The sequence below is a fragment of the Chiloscyllium plagiosum genome, chromosome 4, assembly GCF_004010195.1.
Source record: "Chiloscyllium plagiosum isolate BGI_BamShark_2017 chromosome 4, ASM401019v2, whole genome shotgun sequence".
In the NCBI taxonomy this organism is placed as follows: domain Eukaryota; kingdom Metazoa; phylum Chordata; class Chondrichthyes; order Orectolobiformes; family Hemiscylliidae; genus Chiloscyllium; species Chiloscyllium plagiosum.
The window spans coordinates 120,782,400-120,792,490 of record NC_057713.1 but is presented as its reverse complement, the minus strand read 5'-3'; the positions used below and the strand labels follow the sequence as shown (position 1 = coordinate 120,792,490).

The window sequence follows — 10,091 nt, the reverse complement described above, 5'->3', positions numbered from 1 at the left end:
TTTAAAACAAATTCTTTGAATAAAGTACATAAAGGATGAATAAAATAATAGGTATTGTACTGCTTTCACTTTAGAAAGTTAGATTTTTTATTCTTTTATTTGGGAGAACACACACAGCTTGGAAAAAGCTTTTGATTTTGTTCGGCAGGATGGGAGTCTTGGATAAACCTGGATGTGTAAAATAGTAGCTCATGAGAAAGGGAGATTGTTTACAACAGTTAGTATTATGTTTTAAAGCAGTTTAGCAATAAATTTCCAAGCCATAGTTGAGTTAAAACCCTGAAGGGGTGTTTTGAATCTGAACAAATCTCAGCTTTGCTGTGTGAAGGCTCAAGGAAGAGGCCATCAGATTCTTAAGAGCAGGGAATTGAAGCCAAAGCTAAGTAAAACCCTATGTGGCATAGAGAAGGGAATTCTCTCTGGTGTTTGAGTGTGGTAAAAGAGTGCTTTAAAATCTTTAAATTTGTGTTATTTAAGTAGTTTGGAATATTCTACTTCATCTTCTTTTGCGTAATAGACTTGTTTCAGATTTAAAAACCAAATCTGTAACATCACGTTATTTACATTTCAGTGAACAACTACCTCAATGAAACCAAAAACAAGATGATCTATCGAGCAAGATTTAAGTCCAGGACCTGACTTGTCCAGTAATAACATCAGCTTGGATCATAAGTCACTTGGTGTAGACATATTTGCCTTGAATCATAATGGTATCCAGGAACTCTCACATGCTGCAGCTTTGACACACCACCTGTACTACCGTCACTAAGATTTAATAACTTCAGTATGTTACTCATTTATTTCTATATATTTTATTCACTTTACTACCAATTTATATACTTTGTTAAAAATTAAAAGACTGTAACCACTTACCAGAGACTCAACAATCAGCTAGCTCCTTTCTCTGTAGTAGAATGAGCCTCAATTCCAAACAGCTCCAATGAATCTTGTTTTCTTTTGATTTTTTTTTTCATTCTAGTTCAGTAGTATCACCTTTTAGTTTCAGTGTATGGATTATTTTGAATTGATATTTAAGCCATTGAATTTGTATGAATAATCAAGCAAAATGTTTTTGATACAGCTCAACAAATTTCCCAGGATATGACACCTTTGCTAGATCCCACAGTAACGTTTACTTGGGATAAAGTTTTTATTGATTGTTCCACTTCCATCTTACTTTTACACTAGAGCATAGCTGGTGGAATCCTAAACATCATGCAGAAATCCCACCAGTTATGCCACCTACATAAGCAGAAGTAGGTATATCTGTAAGGTATATACACAGGACGCAATTGTTTGCTAGGTTTATTGCTTTGTATTAAAGTGTTAATTTCTTCAGAGATTGCCAGTTGTTTTAATGGGGTTGCAGTAATGCATGTTTGGGGGACACAAATATTTGATCAGAACAACAAATATGCAACTACCAATACAAGAAGAATAGATGGTAATGATTTGAGACTGGTTTGTAATGAGGATAGATTGACATTCTGCCACATCAAACTCTGGAAGACCATTTGTGATCAAATCTTTAAGTCTGATTTAGCACCAGGACAAGCATATTTAAACAAGATGGCTGAGTTGTTTAGAGAACTGTGTAGTGAGATATAGAAACTATATGGTTCCAGTACTGGCCTAAGCTAGCTGATTTGGTGTTATGGTAGGGTTTTATAAATGGTGTCAGTGACTCTGGACAGATAGGAAATCAGCTATTTTTCCCTCTTTGAATTTCTTTGTTTCAACAGAAAATAATGAAGAATTTTGTCGAGACACTGGGTGGGAAAAAAGCATGAGATCCACTTGTGATAACTTTTTGGATAAAGTAACTTGGTGATATTCAATGTTTCACAACATAAAGCATGGACACTTGGTTGAAGTGCCAAATGGTGGTGCTCTAGCATGAGTCAGCACTTTGAGGAGAAGATATGCAAGAAAAGACTTAAATGCCCCCAATCTTCTCGAGATTTCTCAGAGAATCTCAGGAGGAACAGCTTCAACAGCTGTTTGTCATTTCACTGATGATTTCCCTGGTGGCCTCTCAAAGTAATGGAAGAAGACTAGAACAACTCAGTGGAATCTGGGGCTGAAATCTTTGTTTGCTTAGATACATAAACTGAAGTCCGATACATTGCATATTGATTCCATTGAACTATCCTTGTGTTTTGCATGATCAGTTGAAGCTAGTAAATGATGAAAGGAGATAAGAGCATCATACAAAGTCTGAACATAACAGAACTTTTATTTTAAAAATTTGCAAGCTCACTTTGAGAAAACATCACAGTTAAAAATAGTATCCAATTGAAGGTAACGTACAGCATGCCAGAATATAATAAATTATTTTTAAGCATTCCCTGTAACACAGTTATCTTCGTCAATAATGTATTGTCAACATTTAAGTGTAATTTACAAACACTGTATTACAAATATAACAAACTCTTTCCATGAACTGAGAAGTTTTGGACTTACTCGTACACTACACGTATTAAAATGTATGGCTCTGTGTTCACTGGGAAAAATTTGATTTATTAATAACAATTTTATTCAACAACAGTATAAAAGGCATTCAATGCCATTTTTCCATCTCCTACTAACCATGAATTTGAAGCATTTGAGGTTTCTTTGTTGAAGCCTTTATTGTCAGCACCAATACTGAAGGGTAATATATAGTGACTGGTGATGTTAAAGCAGAAGTATTCTAATGTTATTACATCAACTATATATTAAATAAACTTTTCAAAGATGTTCTCTGTCACTAACAAAAAACTCCATAGGTGTAAACTCTAGTAATAATTACTTTGTATTTGTAAGTGATGTTTACTGATTTAAGTAGCAGATCTATTATTTGACTTCTATACTCATCCCATTTCCTGATGTAGCTAAAAAGTAAGAATTGTCTCAAATCCCACAAACTTTTAAAAATTATTCTTCAAGTTGCCAAATTCCACAACAAATGTCAAGGCACAAATTCTGAGTTAGAGAAATAACTTTCTGTTCTAGATGATGCAACAGCAGAAAACTTACAAAACCTTTTTATTAAGAATCACACCTTTTTTTTTAAAACAATCAAAAACATTAAAAATGAATTTTCCACAAAAATAGATGCTACTGTTCAAACTGGTCTATTATTTTTACTTATTCCAACTTCTTATTTTGAAAAAGTACAAAATCAAACCTATCCATTAAGCTTCTTTTACCTCAGCTCTTTCATGAAGTCCTACTTAGTTCTGAATAATTTAAACAAAAATGATAATAATGTTGGTTGTGTTATACATCATGAGCTATTAACAAATAAAAACTGAGGCTAGCTGAAGGAGAGGTTGTGTAGTTGATTTGTGATCTAGAAAACCACAAATATACCAGAGTTTTGTATGCACCATATTGCATTCCTGCTCTAAGATTTTTTGTTTTAAATTACTGTTCCATCTCGGTAAGATAATTTTCAGTTTATGATACCATTAATTTTAATAATAAACAGACCCTAACCCATATAGACAATGTGTACATTACTTATACAATACATAATAAAACACCATGTACATCAGAAAACCTTTTTAAAGGAAAGTACAACATTTTGGATCAGATTGTGCAAACATAAGTAACAAACATCAACTGCAATGTACTCTTAATTACACTAAAAACCGTATACAAATAGCAAAGCTCTACAACTTGATAATACAAATCAAAATGTAACCACTGCAAAAAAGCAAGCAACATGCTAGTGTAGTATGTTTCCATACCTTCAAAACACAAGTCCCGAAAACAAAATCCACTTTTTATTGAATCACGGCTTATTTGGAGCACCTATTATTTACAAAACTGGTGCACTTTGTTCCTTGAGGATAAGCTTTCAATACTTTAGGAATTCTTCACAGAAAGATTATGAAAACAATGATAAAGCTCCATGCAACAGTAGAGAACAGCAGAGGTTCAGAATATATGAATGTTGTGGTATATACACAGAGTCTCTGCAATATTGCTTTCTTCTACAGATATGAATTGGAGGTGTAAGGAGGATGCAAGCTGCTGTTCTACTGAAAATTATTTGTATCACACAGACAATATGTGTGATTAAGCAGTTAATTCTTGCATTATCTTGTCAGGTTGATTTATTAGACAATGCATTCAACAGCATTTTGCTGTATTTTTGGTTTGTGCATAATTCACAGTTATGTTTGAAGTCAAGATTTTAAATTGTGTTTGTGTATGTGGAAAAGAATGGCTTGCATATATATTGCAGAAGAGGTTGCAAGATTTTTTGCACTATTCTGTTAATGTGGCTGCTCCTTGTTTTCTACTAGAAAGACATGACGCTGTGTAAAACTGGTCCATTGTTAATATGGAAGGCTAATGTGCTCATCTAACAGCAAATTTCAGTATCCTTCCTCATTTGATCATATGTAGCAGCACACTGCAAAAAGATTTGACCTCAAAATATGAACTGTGGAATAATCCATTATATTTGCAAATGTAATTTCACCACCTAAACATATCCAAAGATGAAGGTAATAAAGGTAATTGAAAAACCTATAGGAATTATATCATATTTCAATACATATTTTAAAATGATTAACATTGTGCTCTGTTTGCAGATTATCTCTTGCCTTGTTTTAAGCTCTGGGTAACATCCATATGTTAACACTGTTAAAGTGCATAATTCCATTTTATACTTTAAACCTGCTTTCTCACAGGTAGACAACTACTTTTGCCCAACTGTATTTTTAAATTATTTATGTTTAAGATTGTAATTTAATCTGAATTGTATGTGAAATATCTACACATCTACTGTACAAATGAAACTTGCAAATGTATCATCTACTACTACGGCTTAATGACTTCACCATATCTTATTGACAAACACTTGTAACTAAAAAGTCCTTTAATTCAACAATGTCTTCGAATATCTGCATATACCCTGTTAATCTTGCCGATAAATTATATACAGTTTAATGTGCCACTCATTACGAATCATTGTATTATTCATTGGCAGAAATGAATAGCATCACTTAACTACTGCCCTTTTTAATCCACAAAGTTTATTCCAAATTATCTTCAGAATTTTTAAACATCAGAATGGAATTGTAAATCTTCAGGGCTGGACCCAACTTGATGCTCATGATCTTAACTATGTCCACCTGTGTCAGCAAAAGAAATGCTTCTCCATCAATCTGCTGTAAAACAAAATAAATGGTCCTGGTGAAAACAATTTATGTACTTTAACTAAAACTAAAAGAAAGATAAATTCATTGTCAAGATATATAATGTTTGAACTATTATTTGTAAATATATCTTTAAAAGCCACATCTAATAACTACAAATAAATTACTTATAGAGGGACATTTTTGGTCTCCTCTTATGTGATGTGAGTTTGTACTATTGAAATCCTGCTGAAGGGCAATTTCCCTAACTAATACAAGCTTGGAAGAGTCAGCAGCAGATATTCCCAGTGCAGTCATGTTCAAGACTTGTGCATTATTAGTTGCATGATAGGTCAATTTCTGAACCCTGTGCTTGTATCACTGGATTGAAGCAAATAAATATTGTTTGTGAACTACATGTGTGGAAAAACATGGAAGAATGTTAGTAGTATTCTGCTAGCATAGCTGTGCCTTGTTTATGTGCATTGGAATTCTATTACCAGAAGGAGGAGATGCTCTTTGTAATGCTTACTTACTCTCAGCAGTAAGCAAAAATTTACTCATCTAATGGCACATTTCTGAAATGTTGGTCATAATTGTATGGAATAGTAAGATGTGCAAAAATTATCTAAATATTCAAATTATGGAATCAATAATCAACTATATTTGCAAAAGCAAATTTTACTACTTAAACATATCTGAAGTATGCTTATAGCTGTAATTAAAACCTTGATGAAATTGTAGCTTTTTTCAAAATATTTGTTCTCCAAAGTGGTGGTTAAATTATTGTGCTTTGTTTGCAGATTATCTCCTGCCATGCTCTAAGCTCTCTAGAAGCATCTGCTGCTGACTCTTCCAGACTTTCTTTTGGTTAGGCAAATTTCCCTCAATAGGATTTCAATAATACTAACTTGCGTCACTATCACACTTGCATCCCACAATTTCTCAAGGTCAGCCAACTTAAGTGTGATTGTGAGCCTCCTGTGCAGATATGACCAGGTCTTGCAAGCTGGAATATCAAGTGCAGGAATTCTTAAAGGGCTATTTATGCCATCTAAAATAGAACACTATGCAATGTGGAACTTGAAAATCACCCCTGTTGCAATGCAGAAAAGAAATAATGTCATAGGATAGTACACTTTTAAGAGATTGCTTGTGAATAATCAGTAAGAAAGCTGCCTTACTTGGAGCTGAAGCCACTCCTAAGATCTGCCCACAGTGTGTTTGGAAGGTGACAGTATGTGTGCAATCTCCAGAATTTTTAAGAACAAACCTGCGTAAGTTTAAAAATGTCAGGAATAACTCCAAGATGTAAAGATCTAGCATTTGCCTGTGCCAAGCAAGCATGTCACAAACTTTATTCCATTTAAGTACAATTTCACTAACACCGCATGTAAAAACCTCTGGAAACTTTCAGGGCTTTTACAAAGTCACAAGCATTGTCATAAGACAGACTTTGCAAACACTACTGAGCTCTACAATTCCTGTTGCACAGAAATCCTGCAAAGTATGTTCACAGAGCATGTGTCCAAAAAAAAGGCATCTCATTAACTTTCATAAGTTGAACTGGAGGGTGAACACTTGCCTGCCACTGTATCCCATCTGCAAAATTCCATCTCGCTTTAGATGGTACTATTTCACCAACATGAGAAACAACTTTCCAAGGGAGTGTGTTGCAATTTCTGGTCTTTACCTCTGTTGTAGCATACTTGGAAAAATCTTCCTATTATTGGAGTAAGTTGTAAAGGCAAAAGTGAGGACTGCAGATGCTGGAAACCAGAGTTTAGATCAGCGTGGTGCTGGAAAAGCACAGCAGATCAGGCAGCATCTGAGGAGCAGGAAAACTGACGTTTCGGGCAAAAGCCCCCCATCAGGTTTCCTGATGAAGGGCTTTTGCCCGAAACATCGATTTTCCTGCTCTTTATAAGTTGTATAGGCATTGAGTTCAATGTGTTTTTAGAGGCATTTACTTTAGCATATTATTGGAGGCCAACAGATCCCCCCCTTCATTCTTCACTTAGTCCTTTTCTGTGTTACTCGTGAGATCCATCAGAAAGTCACCAAAGTGACCTTTACTTGTGCAGATATTGATGGTAATTTTCCTGTTAGCTTTGAGAGATATTTGCTAAAGATGGGTATCCTTTCTCGGAGAAGTGCTAATAAGTCATTTCATGTGACTATATGACATTAGAACGGAACCAGGTAATTCAATCCATTAGGTCTCTGCCATTCAGAGAAATTATGGTTGATCTGATAATCCTCAACTCCACTTTCCTTGGTAGCCCTCGATTTCTTTCCTAATTAAAAACCTTTTTCTATCAACCTTGAATCTACTTATTGACGCAGCCTCAACAGCCTTCTGTGGTAAAGAATTCCATAGAATTACTACCCTCTGAGAAGAAACTCCCCTAAATTAATTTAAGAAGTTTACAGACTACAAAAAGAATTCGATTAGGTCTCGTTTTTCCTATTCAATTTATTACTGGGTAATTAAACCCTTATACTAAAATTATTCTTAATTGGGTTTTTATAATCGTGGATGCAGAAGTCAATGAACTTCCCAGGCTCAATCATTTCTTTAGTAAAATCAAACGTATAACTGGAGTCCAATCATCTCTCAAAAATTTCCATTTTATATTATGCACATTAAACAGTTAACCTCATATTATCATGAAAACACACTGAATTACTTTGAGCAATACATAATTATTTTTACAAATAATTAAGGTAAGTGGGAAACAGCCTGTGGTGATTTTAGTTTCATTTGCATTTTTATTTACTTTTGTAAAGGCATGGAAGGGCACAGTTCTAGTGGGTGCTCTTCGGTATGTTGCTTAAATGGGGATCATTCGTATGTGCACCTTTTTAGTGAGTAATGGCACTCACTTGATTACTGAGGCCATTCAGCAACTATCTCACAATAAAGAATGGTAACTAATGTCCTTTCACTGTGGTCAGGCTAATTGTAACACTTCTACCAAGGTCTTGATTATGTTCATTAGGGACCATGGATTGAACTTGGATCTGTTCCTAACCTGTATAGTTGCTTAAACACACTGAAGTAATTTTGTCTTGTAGACTACATAGTAACATGGTTAAAACAAATAGGCCACAGATTCAAGCCTGATAACTGAGCATAACTCATTTTCTGTTCTGTCCAAGAAAATAAAAGCATTCCAAGCAATCCACTGGAAGTAACTATTACCATTACCCTTTGTACAACAACTCTGCAGAATATACTGACCATCCATTAGAGAATTCTAATAGGAGAAAATCTGGAGTTTCAACCACTGGTGGACAATCTGCCAGATGCCAGTTTACTGTATAAAGGGAGGTGATATTAATTGGTTACTGAAGGTGCCTTCAGTATTTTTAATGGGACACAGAATGATTGTTGGATGGCTATCATGTTCTACTGAATACTATATTGGTTATCTTACTATACAGGCATGAAATGTAGTTACATTTTAGAAGAAGAAAATTGCTTTGAAATGAGAAATTTTGGGCAAAAAACAATATTAACTTTTGGTATTTGGAAAGTCTACTTCTGTTTACCAAATTCCTAATCCATTGCCATGTCTAATGCCACAAACCATAATGGACTTAAAGTTAAATCACATGCTAAATCCAGTGATCTTAATTGCACGAGGCATTTGTATGTTAACACACCTCCTCCTATTCATTTCAGTTCTCTCTTTCTGCTTTCTTTCCTAAAGCTTCTATATTTCCTTCCATAAATGAGTGCACTAAACCACTGTTAATACATTCTGAATAACTTATACACAACTATGACATGTGGCATCATAACAGCTCAAAGTATACTGACTCAGAAAATCCATGTTAGAACATATACATCCCAGTCCAAACTTGTACTTAGGAAGCAGATTGTCATTGTCCCAACTGGATAGAAGTCAGGTAACTGAAGGTCACTTTGACAAAGTATCAAATGCTGCCATGATTTTCTGATATTCACTTGTGACGGTTTATTAATTGCTGCATGTGGTGATTTGTAAAATCTATCTTTCCATTTCTTAATTAAAAGATCAGAGACTTTCTCTATTTTGTAATCATACATTTATATTTTTGAGCACTAGAACTTTTTAGTTCCTTCATTTAGATTTCCAAGTGTTGTTTCCACTGGTTTAAGCCTCAGCATTATAGTGATGTGATGTAATTTGATTACCAACTGTAAACACTGCTTAAAGTGAAAGTGCAATTAGAAAAAAGTCACATGTTAAAAAGACGCACTCTTTTTTAACTTCCTGATCTTTCATGAATCACAAAGAGTCCCAGAGGAATGGAAAGTGGAAAGTGGAAGACACCCATGTTTAAGAAAGGAGGGACACAAAAAAAACCCGCAGATGCTGGAATCCAAAGTAGACAGACAGGGACTGGAAGAACACAGCAAGCCAGGCAGCATTGGGGGTGGAGAAGTCGACGTTTTGGGTGTAACCCTTCTTCAGGATTGAGGGTGGGTGTAGGGGGAGCTGCAGATAAAGGGAGTGGCGGGAGCAGGGTAGTGAAATGGGGATAGGCAAAGACAGGTAGAGGGTACAACCTGGTTGGTCAATGGGTAGAATGAATCCAGTTGGTGGCAGGGAGCAGTGGAAGGGAGTGGGAGTGGGAGGGGGAGGGGCTGGGAAGGGAGTCGGGGGGGATGGGAAGGGAGGTTATTTGAAATTGGGAGGTCAAAAACATTGAGTTCTCCAATTTCAAATTGGAAATTCATTCCTCCCATTGACCAACTATCACCTATTGACTTCACCTTTCCCCACTTCACCACCTTGCCCTCCCCACACCCCCCTTTATCTGCAGCTTCCCCCTATACCCAACCCCAGTCCTGAAGAAGGGTTACACCCGAAACATCGACTTCTCCACCTCCTGTTACTGCCTAGCTTGCTCTATTCTTCCAGCCTCCTGCCTGTCTATGAACAAAGCAGAAGACAGAAAACTATAGGC

At 35.5% G+C, this 10,091-nt stretch overlaps 1 protein-coding gene across 17 annotated transcripts in view; it reads right to left on the bottom strand.

Annotated features, from left to right (window-relative positions):
- Positions 1 to 3,787: 3,787 nt before the first annotated feature.
- LOC122549360 (lethal(3)malignant brain tumor-like protein 4) overlaps positions 3,788 to 10,091 on the bottom strand; it is a 300,541-nt gene continuing 294,237 nt past the window's right edge. For 9 of the 17 annotated variants that reach the window (XM_043689033.1, XM_043689043.1, XM_043689037.1 and 6 more), the window contains 2 exons: positions 6,317 to 6,405; positions 5,089 to 5,165 (listed from right to left, as the gene is read on the bottom strand). In XM_043689033.1, the coding sequence (XP_043544968.1) occupies positions 5,158 to 5,165; positions 6,317 to 6,405 (97 nt within the window). In that variant the 3' untranslated portion in view covers positions 5,089 to 5,157. Of the gene's footprint in view, positions 5,166 to 6,316; positions 6,406 to 10,091 lie in introns of those variants that run through there. The other 8 variants (XM_043689041.1, XM_043689042.1, XM_043689039.1 and 5 more) reach the window with 8 other exon arrangements.